The 15,862-nt window shown below is 37.9% G+C and overlaps 1 protein-coding gene across 6 annotated transcripts in view; it reads left to right on the top strand.

Moving 5' to 3' along the window:
- Positions 1-15,862, top strand: part of MAST2 (microtubule associated serine/threonine kinase 2) — a 197,758-nt gene that overhangs the window by 125,712 nt on the left and 56,184 nt on the right. For all 6 annotated transcript variants that reach the window (XM_054834056.1, XM_054834051.1, XM_054834052.1 and 3 more), the window contains 4 exons: positions 334-425; positions 7,228-7,303; positions 9,782-9,802; positions 12,265-12,343. In XM_054834056.1, coding sequence (XP_054690031.1) covers positions 334-425; positions 7,228-7,303; positions 9,782-9,802; positions 12,265-12,343 — 268 coding nt within the window. The remainder of the gene's footprint in view (positions 1-333; positions 426-7,227; positions 7,304-9,781; positions 9,803-12,264; positions 12,344-15,862) is intronic.

The following is a 15,862-nucleotide window of genomic DNA, read 5'->3' on the forward strand; positions in this document are numbered from 1 at the left end:
ATTTTAGTTTTCTGGTTTTTGTGTGATTTGTAAAGCATGAGTTGCATGTATTTTGTGAATCAGGAGTGTGTTATCAGCTATCTGTAGTGGCTTGTACAGCATGAGATACAGTTTTTATATTGCTTCCAGCACATTAAACCACTTGTTGTTGACAGAGTACCTTTTGGTGCTGTATGTTTACTTCTTTACAGGGTCACTACCGAGATTGAGAGCGTGAGGAAATACTGACCTAAGTACTGAGAGATTCCTCCTTAACTGAAAGACATTCTGCAGGACCTGCCTTCAGATGCTTTTGTTCATCTTACCATGCCTTATCGTTTGTCTGTCTTTCAGCTGTCGGACAAGCAACAGAAAGAGTTTGATCGTAACATCCAGCACGTCTCCAACTCTCCCGCGACCACATTCCCCTCTTCATGGACACGCAGGTAACTCCCTAGGACTGCTTTACTTGGGAATCAGTGGTGTTCATTGTGGTGAGTTTGAACATATTGATACTTTACATCAAAATATGCTCTTTGAAACTTAACCTGACTATGTTTTTTCACCTTTTCTAACTTGTAAGACAGTCCTTATAGTTTCAAAATAAATGTTTTATGTCCTCATCTGTTCTGGACTTTCTAGTTCGCTGCCATATCCATCCTCCACTCTTTCTGGGGAATTCAGTCCTGTTACATCCCGCAAAACAACCTGAGATGGAGAACAAAGTAAAATAAAATTAAATAAATACATTTAAATAAATACCTTGTTTTGAGTCTCCTAGCATGGTTAATTTGTGCCAGTGATTGAACTGCAGTTTGCATGAGAGGAAACATCCAGCTTGTTTCTGTATGCCTCCGGCAGCCTGTCAGCAGTGCAGTGTGCCAGCTTATGGTCTCTCTATCTGCTACTTCGAGCAGCATGAGATGTTTAGGATTCTTTTCTTTTTTTTACATTATTGCCGGTTTTACCATGGCAGCAACTGGGAAATGGTCATTTCAGAGCAAATGGGCAACTTCTTGTTAGTCATTGAGGTGAAGTGTGTGGAGATGTTCTTTCTACAGAAAAAGCAAGAATAATTGTTCAGCCTACAGTAACTAAGGATTTTCAGAAAGGGTCATACATGCAGATTCAGTAGCTTACCTGAAGACCATGTTCCTTTGATGGTTTTATTGTTGAGGGAGGTAGGTTATGTGTAACTGCATTGTTTTCGATATTTCAAAATGCCAGAGAAGACGGTTGGGCTTCAGGTGTGGCCCTAATGGGCACCAGGCAGTAGCATGAAACAGCTTGAACGTTTGTGGCACATCATCCACAGCGGAGCCTGTCTGGAAGCACATCACTGTTGCACATAAGACAAGTAACTGTTGTTTTCATTATAATCAGACTTTCTTCCTCCTACATGACAGTATGTTCTGTAAATACTTTCTGGAGACTGAAACTAAGGAAATGCTGAGAAAGAACAGCAAACTGATAGTAGCTCAGCTAGGAGCCATCTGCTTCTGTTTGCAGAGCATTGCATCTCGAGACGTGACATCCAGCCTGTTGAAAGGCAAAAGAAAACCAAAGTTATTGTTCTGGGATGTCCATGAATTCCTTAACCACTCTAAGTTTTCATAAAACTTTGTCATGCTTGCTTGGGATGCTATAAAGCCCAGTCATGGAAGACTGGGAAGTTACTTTAATGATATTGTTTTCTTAAAATGGCCCATGATTTTCAAATTAAAATGTTAGCAAAATCTTAATAGTAGTATATTAAAACGATTTTCTTTTTGCTTCAGCATCTCAGATAAAATACGGGGCCAAAAATGTGCATAGGGCAATTCCCTTCCACTTCAAACTCCCTTGGTTCTGTTGTCTGTGATTATGGTAGTGATAGCTTTGTAAAATTTGGTTTCAGCAGGGCATTTTTCCTGGTTGAGATTCTCCACTTAGTTACATTTTGCTTTTTACGTTGTTCTTAGAGTTAATATATATGCGGGATTTAACAAATTCTAAATTAGCTGGACAAGCCTTTAACTAAAGTGACAGAGAAAGATACTCCTCAGAATATAGAAGTGTCCTTTCTTGGCAGATTGCAACAAGATGTTAACATGATCATTGCTTAGAAAACAAATGCAGAAATGTTCACGATAGAAACATTTGTATTTTCTTTGGAGTTGCTTGTCTCCTCTATTTAAAAAACGAAAAATTGCTCCTAGTGGTTTTGATGCTGTCTCAGGCTTTACAAGCTTATCTTTTATTAGAAGTATGCGACTGTGTTCAAGAAACTAGAGTAACTAATCAGTGGTATGTCATCTTTCTTCAGCAGTAATTGTCAAATATTTCCATTTTTTCTTCTGATGTTGCATATGGGATTTAAAACTATTAATTAAAAGGATATCCTTTGTGACCTCCAAGAATAGCCAGTGGAGCATAGGAAGATAAATTACTTGTAATTTGAGTTTTCTACCAGTACTATATTTAGGAGTCTTCCCTGGGAAAAATCATTTATTCAAGAGAGAAAAGTAGCTGAAATTTAGAGTAGTGTCACAAATATTTTCTTAAGAAATATCATATATGAGATGTGAATTTGAGAACAGGCTGTGATATTTGTTTAGTATTTGAACAGAATCTATCAATCTGTTTGTTCAGGCACATGCACTGATAAGTTACTAAGAAATGCTGGAGCCTCTCCCTGGCCTCCTTTGTCTTGAACACGTTCTTCTTAATGCCCATTCTGAACCTCTCTTATGAATCAAAGGAACAGCAAGCCTGCAGAGAAATCAGGGGGGCTTTCTAAAATGTTTCTGTTCAGAAACCACTCCAAACCCGAATCCCATATGGCACGAGCTTCAGGAGTTATTCTTCTGTAGGTAATGTCGAAGTTGGTGGGTGTGATATACCCCTGTCCATCAGGCAGACCTGCCTCCTAATGACCACTGATCCAGGCAGATACACTTGCTGTCTGAAGCAGCATCCAGATAAGATGCCAGGCAATTTTACATCCTAGAAAATTTAGAGGAAAAGTAATACCTAAGAGATCTCAACATTTGAGATGGAAGTACATCCAAACAATTTCAACTCTGCCATGAAATCACTTCTGGTTCAAGAATGTTTAATGGCTTTGAAGCGTGCTAATTCAGTTTTCAAACTGTATGAAATAATGTTTTCCAAAATGAGCTGGGACCTTGGTATAGAGTGCTACATCTTGTTAACTTTGTGGGAAAGTCACTCTGCTTGTCTGGTCACCCAAACTTGGATTGAAGTGACCAGTGTTAAGAGTACAGGTTTGAAAATCCTCCTTTTATTCTAAATTCTTTTTCTTTCAAAATCAGAGGGGAAAAAAGATATATACATACGTTCCTTACATTTTTTTGTATTTGTTTGAATCCATTTTTTAAAATCTGAAAATTACGGAGAAGGTGTGCACAGTAATCTGTTATAGAATCCCCGTCATGAGGTTGAACACTAAGTTACCATTAGATTATATTTTAAAGTGAAAAGCTTAAAATCAATCAAAGCAGCAATTTCATCCTTATAATTCAGTAGGAGAGAGAGAGGTTCTTACAGCTGGATGACTGAAGTTCAGGCTATTTTAAAATTGACTTTCCCCAGCTGTAAGGTAGCCAGGTTGCTCACTGGCTTCCAGTGGAGACACTTGTCACTGCTGGGACCTCTGTCCTGCTCCCATCTGTAACGGCAGGTGGAGGGAGCTGCTCGCAGGCAGCACCGTGGTACTGAATTAAATTATTCTGCTCTTTTACTGCAAGTTCAGTTCCACCTTCTGGCAGAAAAATGGCTAGTACTAAGGCTTCTATTTATTTATTATTTTTAGAGTGGGCAGAGTGTGTAACATACAACCCCAGGTCCTGTCCAGTTCATCAGCATTTCACGTGTGTGATCCTCGGATGGTGTGAGAACTATATATGAGACAGGTGGTACACAGGATCCTTAAACATTTTTGGTCATTTTAAGATTTGTGTGTGCTGGAAGGCAGCTAATTCTGTACTGTGCAATAAGATCTTTAGCAGCTTGTGTTAGTATTCAGCAGATAATGTTAGTATATCCTACGTAGAAGACCACATCAACTTTGTCTTTTGTGTTTATTTTTACAAGTCTCAGAAGCAGGTTTTACAAAATGGTTCTAGTGTAAGTTTTTGGACTCATTACCTATCTGCTAACTGTCACATCTGTAGATGATAGCTGAGATTTTCACCCCTCTATTGCCCATAAGGTCTGTTTTTGTACTTTGAGGGTAGCGGATGTACAAATGCTTTGGCGGCATCCATCTTCCCGTGTCCGGAAAATGTAAAGATTCATGCCTGAATTATTAACGTACATGTAATTGTGTTGATTTACCTAATGGGTAATCAGTCTGTGTAACAGCCTCCCGTGAGACAGAGTCACTTCAGGTTCAGTAGTAGCCAACTATAACCCTTGAGCAACAGGGGAATTTACCTTTGCTAACACAATAAATAGGGTTTCGATCAGCCTTGGTGAACGAGACCATTGCACTAAGGCTTCTCTTATTAAAATTCCTTCAACTATAGCAGATGCAGCGGTGCTGGGAAATTTTAGGGAAAGTAGTAATTCCCCTTCTCCCTGTTGTTGTTTTAAAAGCTTCACCCAGACTTGAATTGAGTAGAAAAACTAATTGCTTTTCATTTTAAAACTAGAAGCAACTCACAGGGGATCCAATTAAAATTCCAGTGTCTGGAAGGAAACATGCTATATAAATCTGAAAAAGTAGTTGCTTAAAAATTAGTAGTATCTCTGTACCAGATTGTGCAGGCTCAGAAGAATTCGAACACCCACATACTTAATTTCAAAATTTAAAAACTGTCATTACCCAATTTGCTCAGTTATTCTGAAATCCTATTTTGATCACAATCTGGAAAGTTTACAAAAGATTGATGAAGATATAAAAAGGCAACGACAGTTCACTGCTTGTTTATAACAGCACTGGGCAACGGGCTTTTTGTTTAAAAAGATCATCTCAACACAGTAGAGTTCGTCGGTAGTAAAGCTTGAAAAATGGGAAGAAAAAGACCAAGGTTCCCACCAAAACTGGCAGCCTTCCTTGCTTTGTTAGAAGATCTACGTAAACACAAAAAGGCTTCACTCCTGCTGCATTTCCTCTGGACCTAAAATGCTCCTTCAGCTTTCTGCTAGCAAGTAAATAGTGACCCTAACCCTAGCTGTGTGCTGCTACCAGGATGTGTGTGTTTATGCACCGCTGAGTTGTTCACTTTGTGGCTAGCGCAGCCTTCCAGCTTTTTTGTAAGCTTGCAGTGCCATCTAGACTGTCAAACCAGTCTTCTCTTAATTCAAAAGCAGTATAATATCTCTGTTTTTCCACTATGACCTTAAGAATTAAAATGACTGCAAGCTCGGTAAATGAAGCCCCCAAAATCATCTAGTTAATGATTTCTGATCGCTCTCTCCCTTTCCCATTTGGGATATACTGAGAATGGGTTAAGCAGTATCCAGTTTTGGGTGAAGACTTGCATTGTGTTATATTACACTGTGAACTTGTTGATAGTTCTTAACTAACAATACAAAAGAAATCCAAGCTAAAAGAAAACGAACCTCTTGCTCAAGCCCTTTGTTTTTAATTTAGTTTGCTCCTGGTGAAGCAGATTGTGAAGTGGTCTGGAATTCACTTACCTCTCCAGTTCTCTCATCACCCCTCGCCACATGTTAGATCAGCCTGGGGCTGTTTTAATCTCAACCAGTTGCTATTTTTCCCCTCGTAGACTTGTAGACCAGATGGAGTTTGCTGGCCTGTGCTGCGCTGTGCCCATCCTCGTACCCAGATGGCATCAGCGGGTTCTCCCCCTTCTCTTCCCTACATGCCCCGGCATGCTTGCCAGGTGTGCACACACCTTGCTCACAAGAACTTGTGGAGAGACGCTACTGCAGTTTCTTGTGACCCGTTTGTACAGCCTAAGCGTGAGGGAATGTTACCTGTGACTGAGCACAGTGCTTATATTCTGTTTCTGCTCAGCGTAACGGTTAAGGTGTATGAACAGCTTGTGCTGGGGTTAATGCAACTTAATTATAAGCTTCAGTACGGTGCTGGATGGGACTGTGACCCCAGAAACAGTGCTGGGGGGCGAGCTGGGCACCTAGTACTTCTCCTGAAACAGAGACAAGTCCAGTGACTCATCACTGATGTTTGACTTTTCAATGCGTCTTTTAAAATAAATCCCATTTTATATGGGATCTAAATTTGAAAACGTTTCTGATGATCACAGTTATGTACCTTGCAGTGCATTCCTTGCCAGTATCTATTTAGTTTTCCTGCTTTTATTTTGTTATTTTATTGTCCGTGCACAAAGAAATTGCTGTTGGCATATGTTTACTATGTATAGTTTCTCTTTGTGCTTGTATTAAGGATCTGAAAGAGCAAACCACTTAAGAATATGCCCAACAGAAAGCATAGTTGCTGACATGAAGCTTCTAATTCATCCAGAACTTTCAAAGGTTTCTGCAGCTAGTCTGTAAATGATACTGGCTTTCAGAAGGGCTTTCTGTGGAATGGTTGCTTTTTACTTTAAAATAAAATACATCACAACATGCCACTTACCAACCATATGCTTACACATCATAGGACAAAGCCTAGAGAAAGTATTCTTGTGCTAAGTGAAAATTGTTCTTTTTTCCTCACTGTATAAATTCACTGGATCTTTCATTTTCATGACAAAAGCATTATATCAGTAAAGTGGTAGTTAGGGTGAACACTGACACGTTATAGCTTGATCATCTTACGTGTGTATAGTCCTTTTCTTATCATGTGCAGTTCCTTTGGTATGTCTTTTTCTTCCTTAGCGAATTTTGCATTCGGCCTTGACGTACATTGTGAAGAAAAACTTTCTTACTGTTTATTATCCCTGAAACTGTCATCAATGTAATTTCTAACGCAAGTTTTTCATTGAGGAGTGTTAGGAAAAGTTTGTATATAGAAATTATTGCAAAATATTAAGAGACTATATTGTTTATGTGTGATAGATTATTTATCTGAAAGGAAGAAAGAAAATGTGCACTTTAAATTATTTTAAGAGGGGGGAAAATACTGATATAGCCATATCGGAACATTTCTTTAGCAAACTAACGCTCAGATGATCAAAGACTCAAAGCTCCATATTTTCAATTATTTGTGGCTACACCTTGCAGTTGAAAGTCTTTCTGCACAGTGAAAACTTACTCCGTTTGTTGCAAATATGAATGAAATGTTTCTGGGTGGGGTTTTTTTACTTTCTCAAACAGGTAGCAGCCCTTTGGACAGTCCCAGGAACTTCTCTCCAAATGCACCTGCTCATTTTTCCTTTGTTCCTGCCCGAAGGTAAGGCAGGATCTAATTCGCTTTGGACTGGCAAGCAAATATTCTATATACTTTGATTTAGAAATGGCCTATGGGTTAGAAGTTTTTCGATTGTGTTTTACTTCGCAATTTTATTTTATTTTCTTCTTTTTTGTTTAGATCTTGGCAGCACTCAGAAAGTGTTAGGTGCTTTTCAGGCCTAGAAGAAGATAAATTAAGTAGTCAATACACCTAGGGAGGAGGCAACGTTCTCCCAGAAGGGTGACATATAGGGCATGTGATGTAACAAATGTAGTTATAATGACATTAAAACCAGTTATGACTAGGATAATTATATCTTAGTTGTAGTCTTAGATGCTCTTCTCACTGGATAACTGAGGTGTATTCTAAGTTGTAAGTGTACTGATCTTCTCTGCTATGCCTGCACAAAGCCGTAAAGATATCTAAAATTAGGCACGCACAACTGTGCGTGCGTTCATTCACTGCCTTCTGACTGGTAGCAACTTCCTCGTTTTCTCTGCTGTCTTGGGCATTGCTGTCAAGAGGACATTAATGCTCTAATGAGGAAAACAGCTGATAATTGAAATTGCAAGTCTACAAGAACTTCTAGAAGAGCAGCAGTGTTGAGAGACCTGAATGCAAAGCTATCGTCTGTCCTCCAGTGAATGCTAGACAAATGCTGGTCCTGCCGTATATCAAACTGGTGGAAAGAAATCTGATACTATAGGGATGAAATTAGTGTAAGGAATAGGACAGAAAGAATCAAGACAGCTGGAAGAAGCAGGCAAATGGTGTATTGAATGTCAAATCCCAGCAGGTAGGCAAAAATGGATAATGATATGGAAAGTTAAATTTTGTGGAGAAATGAAGAACAGGGGAAAAAAAAAAAGATCCCAAGCAGGGTTCGGGCATACTACCAGGATTATTTGATTCAAGTGTGAGGGAGATATTTTGGATTTGCTAAACTCTGCCTTGGCTGAAAAAACCCTGTTTGTGTTAAAGTGATCTGAGAATGGGAAATATGTGATCATCCTGAGAGGAAGTAAATTTTCTGAGAACGACAGATTTAGCTTGAGGACTTGTTAGAAAAAGGATGGGTCTCAAAACTTCAAAGAAGAATAAAGGTTTAGGATTTGATGAAATAAGGTACACTTTTTATCTGCATTTGCTAGAAGACCTGGTGTCCTTGAATACTGTTTGAAGTAGACTTTGGTTTTCAGGTGTTAAGCAAGAAAAAACTGTATAATCACATGTGAAAAGTGAGAGACTGGATATGTATTTTCCTGTTGCCTCAGAGGGAAAAATTAGTGTTTTACCTGCTGGTAAAACAATTCAAATGGACTCATGACATCCACCTTTATTTTTAAAGAAGTATCTGAGCCTGATCTGGGTGTATTCAATAAGTTCTGTTGAAGTCAACTGAATTTTTACCAGTTTTCACAGTATCTGGAGTTCTGGACCCTGGAAACCAGGAGGAAAGTCACAGCTGAAACCATTGTGAAAACTTAACATAAATTTTCAACGTCTGGTTTCAACTTGATGTTTCAGTATCATTGCTTTCTAAAATTCCGAACAGAAAATAAGTGCTTTAATAATAAATCTCTGAAGAGTACCTTTTCATACTTTTCCACTTTTAAAAGTAATTTTTAACAAAATAGATGAATAAAGGTTAAGTCTGTCCTATCGAATACTGTGGTTCATTTTACAGTATGCATGTTGCTCTCCATACTTTTTCTGTCATTGAAAAGAACACTTAAGCACAGCTTGTTTTAGAAACTTATTTCTATTTTCTGCTTGCATTACACCCTGAATAGCTATGCAAGTAGTACCAATACATATTTATTAGATTATCACATAGTGGTATCAGAATAACTTCTATATGATGGTATTAAGTAATTGAAAGCATGGTGTTCTGTTACCCCAGACAAACAGTTATTTCGCTGTACACTTTTGATTGGCATTGCGTGGGTCGTAGGAGATGTTTTTTACCTGATTTCCTCCTGTTGCCATCACAGAAATGTTCTGTTGTTGATTTTCTGCCTTTTATATTTGGTGTAATTTCTTCATTTGTTATCCTGTTGGGATATAATTTGTGATTTCCATTCTTTCGTTATAGCTCTGTGATGAGGTGATTTTTGGGACAGAATAGAAAACACATTTGGAAAACTCATTTTATTGTAAAGCCAATTTCACTAAAATATACTGCAAGATTGTCCTTAGTTTGACTAATGATTAATCATAAATCCCTTGCTGGACACCCTTTCAATGATTGTGTCATAGCCGCAAAGTTAGCATGTTCAGGAATCCTCCTGTTTGAGTAAGGAAATGTATGGTTAATTCTGTCCATATTCACTAAAACTGATCTTAGTGGAATACCACTAACAGAAGATGAGGGTTGGTGGTGTGGGGTTTTTTTTGTGTTCCCCCCCCCCCAGAAATCACATGTGTATCTTTTACTTCTCCCTCTCTCATTTTCATTTTACAATTTCTTCCATACAGCCACGGACACAGAGCAGACAGGTAATGTGTATGGTGTTGCTGCTGTTTGTGTGTGCGTCTAAACCATGCTTCTGTGCAGCTGAGCCTGTGTCCCTAACGCATTCATGCTATAATAACCCCATTTAGGCATTCAGCTTCTATTCTTTCTAATCAAAACAGGAAATCTTTGCATTTTGACTTAAAATGATAAACAGGTAGTACTCAGGAGAAGTGGTGGTGTTGTTCTAGCACATTCTTGTTTTGAAATTGATCTACGCTTCATTGAATGGTGTTTAGCTGCCATAAAATACCTCCATAATGAACTAATTAAAATGTCATTTTAAAGGCAAAATTTGTTGTTCACATGTTTTTATTGTGCTAGCAAAGGGTCTATAATAAATAAAATAAAAGACAAGACCTAAAAATTTCTTTCTAAGTATCTTTTCCTGAAGCAAAATTGCATGAGGCCTCTCTAAAAATATGTTTATTAACAAAACACTGAAGTAACTTTGAAATGTTTTGCATAAATGAAGGACAAATTTTCTTTTAAAGTCTTTTTCCCATTGCCTTTGATTTGGAAGACTTCTACTCTTGGCCCACTTATTTCTGCTAGAATAGAGCTGATATGCATTGTCCTGACTGCTTAGCACATTGCTTGCCTAGATTGCATCAGCAGAAAATAGCCCAAGCATGAAGAGGTATCCTGTAATTTTCTAACTGAGGAAGGCTTTTTTGGTTAACTTTGCCAAAATGAAAATTCTGAAGTAATTTCAATACACTATTTAAGCACCTCAGTAAAAAAAGGGATTAGGCTTTCCTTTTGCAAAAAATGAGTCACTTGTGCTTTCCTATCTAATGTCTGAGAAGTCAGGAACGTGCTGTCTCAGTTTGGGACTGAGGGTCCAAACTGGGGTTGAATCATTGACCTAAATATTTCCCCAGTACCCCTGTATGTTACAAGAAGCTGAATGAAGATCATTGAAGTTTGGTGTTCGGTCATTGACCACGTCATGCAGCAGCTTTGTAATGCTGACGTTAGTTGTTTTTCAGGGTTAAAAAAGGAATTTAATTTCTCTTGAAATTTTTTGAGATTGTTCTTTTATATGTAATTGTCTTGCCAAAGAAAACATCACCTGTCGCTAAATGGGGTTTAGCTATAACCTACGCATGCAATAGAAAACTGCATTACAACTTGATTTTTGAGGTTTTTTTAATGCATGAAGCATGAGTCTTCTTAAAAAACTCTCTTAATATTCTTTCAGTGATGTAGAACAGTGGGTTTATTTCCCTCTTGTTCTAAGATAGATGGCAAACAAGAGCGGTGTGTATCAGTGCCTGAAAATAAAAGGAACTAGATCTGGAAAAAATATAAACAGGCATTTATGTCTGGATGTGCAGTGAATGTTTTTCTGAAGATGAGGCTTCATGGGTGCAGGTAGTGAGATGAGAAATGTTACTGTGAAGATGATAACAGTTGAGGTTTTTATAAGCACTAAGCACTATTTCAGACCTGTACCAAACATCCTGTTTTATACTGCACTTGCATTAACGTGTGTGTACCCAAAAGAACCCAAATCCTTCCAAAGGAAGTTAGAACTGTTCTAATTCACCTTTGCTTTATGACCAGTTACTGATAATTTGCTGTAATCAAACAAGTGGAGACCAATGTGAGGAAGAGACTTTAACATGCATCCCAACGTGCATAGGACACAAAATGCTTGTGAGACTGGAATGAAATCAGAGGCAGAAAAAGGGCTGTGAGACTGAGCTGAATGTTGTGCAGGTTCCATCCTCACTGAGGCGGGTTTTGGGGGGCGAAGAGGATTTCAAGGAGGGCAATACTGCTTCTTCTCAAAGCAGTTGTATAGTTCCTCAGTTCCTCAGTTTTGATGATGGTAATATAAGACCTTTTCTGCAGTATCTCCAGGATGTTTTGGCTATTTTCGCTGAGGTTTATCTTTCTTTGGCTACGATAGGAAAATAACTACTAATGTTGTATTGACTGGAGGAGAAAGAGACCCTAGGTGGAATTTCTGTGATTTCAATTTCCTCTGTATTTTGCGTGGACCCCTCGGCTCTGTTCAACCCGCTGTAGTGGATTTTGCACCAGCTGTGCCAGGCGATGTGCTGGGCAGAATGCTTTCTGCCTAGGTAAACAAACAAGTCCGCTTTTGACTTTCTTTTTCAGAGAAGTTTGAAATAAGCCAATTTAATTTGTCTGTTTTAGAAACTCCAATTTTTGCAGAACTGGTAATATTTATAAAGCATTTACTTAATGGAGGAATCTGATGCCCCTTTACCTTTTCCAAGGTCACTTACTTTTGCTTTTAAAACTTACCCTAGCTGCTTTTTTACAAAGGTCATTATAAATAGGATACCTGGTTTACCTGAATAGATAGCAAAAATGTGAAGTTAAGAGATTTGAGGAAGGAACATGTTTATTTTCCCCAAGTATTAGCCGTAATATATCCCTGAGAGTAACTTCTCTTACTTCTTTTCCCCAGAACGGATGGACGCCGCTGGTCCTTGGCCTCCCTTCCTTCATCTGGATATGGAACAAACACTCCCAGTTCAACAGTTTCAGTAAGTGGCACAGAGTTTTTCATGCAATTCAGTTTGTACAAACACACCCTAACAAATCAGCTTCTGAGTCTTTACTAAAATACCTGATCTTTATTCATTGTTTTGCTAACATTATTTAATATACTAATTATTTTAAAAATTATTTTAATTATTGGTTCTGCTGCTTTTTCCTCCATTTCCCAGCTCCTATCATCTTGCACTTTGCCTTTAGCATTGGTAAAAAAAAATCCCAGTGCAGCACTTGGCTCGACTGATCAGTTGAGAGGCACAATGTGTCAGAAGTGGCAAGACTCTAAGAGATAGCGCGTAATTACTAGCCAGCTCTCAGCTTTTTTATAACTGGGAAATGAAATTCTTGTCTGCTTTCAAGTTCTTAGTATGAAAACCTCTGCTAATAGGCTAGCAGAAAGAAAAACTGATAATCCATATCTGTTACTCCAATAATTTGAACCTCCTAATGAAGCTTTTCAGTTCTTACACATGTCATTAGAAAGGCTGGCTGCAGTTTGCTTGAGTTCTGTACTTTCAAACTAGCCTGTCGGTAATACCAGTAAGGTAGCAGCACCATGTTAACTCTTATAACTCTCAGATACTACATACAATAAATCTTACTCTTTAGTTTATGTGAACTAGATGTTGCAGTTACCCACGGAACAACCTCGCAAAGCCAAACATAGAAAAATTAGAAATGTTAAGGCTGCCTGTACAAACTTAATGTAACACGCTTTTGTGTGTGTGTTATGGTGAGTCTCTTTAACTGTGTGCTCACATATCACTACCTCTTTCCATAATACTTCTACTGATCGTTTTGTTTTATATGCGCTATTTAGAGTATGTTCCTAATAATTGTAATACCTGCACTAATTAGGACTTAATATTCCACGTTATGCAAATCTTACACTGTGTGCAGTATCATTGTTTTCCTTGTGAGCTGTTCTGTTAATGTTCATCCATAAACTTTCTATGCTCTCAAACACAAACTTATCATCACAGATCCTTAGGAGGTGAGTGTTAAATTCAGTCTGTATAGCAAGAGAAGAAATTGGGGTCGCAAGCTTCTTTTTAGTATAAATTCATATGATTAAAATTTGATTTTGCAACGTTAATCTCATCTCTATAGCTTCATATCTTCTGACACATTCCTACAGACTCTAGTTTGCACAATTACCACAATTTATTCTCTTTTGTCCTTCAAGATAGTTGTTTTTGTGTTGGTTTTGGGGGTTTTTTTTGTCTCCTTAGAAGGCAGGTGACTTGATTTCAGTCTCCTGTGGGAGAAGTCTCTGTGTGTGTGTACAGATATATGGGCAAGAGCACAGAAAAATGTGGGAGAAAATTTTATTATCAACACGAAAAAGATGCCCCTGGTTTCACTGCTAAGCAATATTATATATTCAAGCGCCTGAGAGCAGCTGTTAAAAAAGATCTCTGCTTTTGCCTTTATAATCTCAGGTTAAATCTTTATGGGCATAAACCATGGCTAAGTCCTCTTCTGGGTGCAAGCTATGAGAGTATGGAGCAAGTACAGTTACCTTCTCTAAATAGTTTGATCATTGGTAGTCACTGAAAGAGCTTCCAAGATGCCTGTGAAGATGACACCTGTGGAGACCAAACTGCCTGCAGTGTATAAGTCCTTCTTACCTGCAGGTGTGATCTGTAGTTTTTCAAGAGTTTATAGTTTGACCAGCCTTTGGGTAGATGTCCACAGAGAGAGCAAAACTAACAAAAAACAAACAAACAAAAAAAATCTGTTGGAAGTATCAGTCCTTCCTTTGAAATAGGGACATTAAAGCTACTTTTAGAAAGTTCTCAGCTTTCTAACATGGGAAAGAAAGCATATTTGTCTCTTGTCACGCTCCCAGAAATAGCTAGATTGGTTTGATTGACATTTTTCCAGAAAAAAACCCAAACAACCCAACAAATCTGAGATAGACATGTCACATAGAAAGTACAATTTCAAATGGTGTAAGTATTATAAGTATTGTAAGAAACAGAAAGCAGGGTGGTATAATGAGAAGCACAAAGTGATAGTTATATATAGATCTGAATTTACCTTCCTGCGGGAAATAGATTAAAACCTGTAATTCCAAGACTTTACTTTTCTAAATGGCTGAGTCTCTCATCTCTTGTCCTTTTGCTGGTTCAGTATTACAGTCTCAGACATTGACATGGGCTGTTTAGTAAGTAGCGATGCAATTCTTGGAGCTATTAAACTCAGTATTACGTTTCTAAGCCAATCCTACTTACTACTTGTCTATGACAATACTATTATCATAGTATTTCATAGATTAGAATTAATTTGAATTGATGTGAATAACACCTCTGAAGCTGATAAGCAGTATTATTCCTGCATAGACTTTAAAACTGAAGCAAGAAGTAGTCAAGGGGCTTGTCAAAAGGGCACAATGAATTAATGCCGCAGATGCGAATTTAACAGAACTTTGAGCTTCCATTTGGTGTCATCAGTCCTCAAGATTACATTTCTTTTTCAAGCAAGATAGAAGGAAGCCAGTAGACCTTCTTCCTGGTGTATGTATCAGTAAGAAATGAAATATCAAGAAGAGGAGCATCAGTTCTGTGTTCTGCTGGCCTGAGTTTGTTAGGGCTGACCTGCACCTCTGTGGTCATAGATCAGCTGCTCTACCAACCAACCAGCTGAACACACCAAGACTTTTACCTAGTCTAAGGTCAGTGGAAACCTGTAGATTCTGCTTTATTTTTTGTTTCCAAATGAGGGAGGACACTTTTAAAAAATACATGTTTACCCTTTTCATACAAATCATGAAGACCAGATATGTATCATCAGACCAACACTGAAAAAGCTGGAGAAGACTTTCTTTCAAGTTAGATGAATATAGAACAGTCAGTTGAATAGGCCAATAATTATTTTTAAACATCTAATCTGCTATTAATTTTCTAGATGCAGAGTTAATATATAAGCTACTATAGTATTAGCTTGAATATTTTTACTGGAGAAGTGTTGGTTAATTCTGCATCTGTAATTAAGACACTGAGGGTGTTTGTATTAGTCTGCTGCAAATATTGAATACAGTGATGTAATTACTTAAAAATCAATACTTCAGAAGTGTTTCACTTTGTTTTCACGCTTTTTCATTGAAAGGTGGTATGCCTTAAGACTGCTAGAGAAGCTTTTGGCAGAGGAAAGTCCATTTCTCATCACAGTCTTTATCTTCAGGGTTTTCTTTATTCATTCTCTGGAATTATAAACTTTGTGATCTGATCGCTTTTAAGGAGAGAAAGTGGAGGGAGGATTTTGTTGGGTCATCCATGAGTTGACTAGCACTACTTCCCCAGTGATTTTGCTGTTGGGAGACACAAAGTTTTTAATGCTTTTTCTAGACAATTTTTTATTTTTTTCTAACTCTATTAACCAGTACTTATGTGCTAGCCTTCCTTAATGTGGTATTCTTAGTTTAATTTTGTTTTGAATAAGACATGTATTTGTAATGCCAGAACTTGAGTACCTGCTAACACAAGTTTGTAAGACAGTGTCTTTAG

This window comes from Grus americana, chromosome 8 (genome assembly GCF_028858705.1).
Source record: "Grus americana isolate bGruAme1 chromosome 8, bGruAme1.mat, whole genome shotgun sequence".
Taxonomy (NCBI): domain Eukaryota; kingdom Metazoa; phylum Chordata; class Aves; order Gruiformes; family Gruidae; genus Grus; species Grus americana.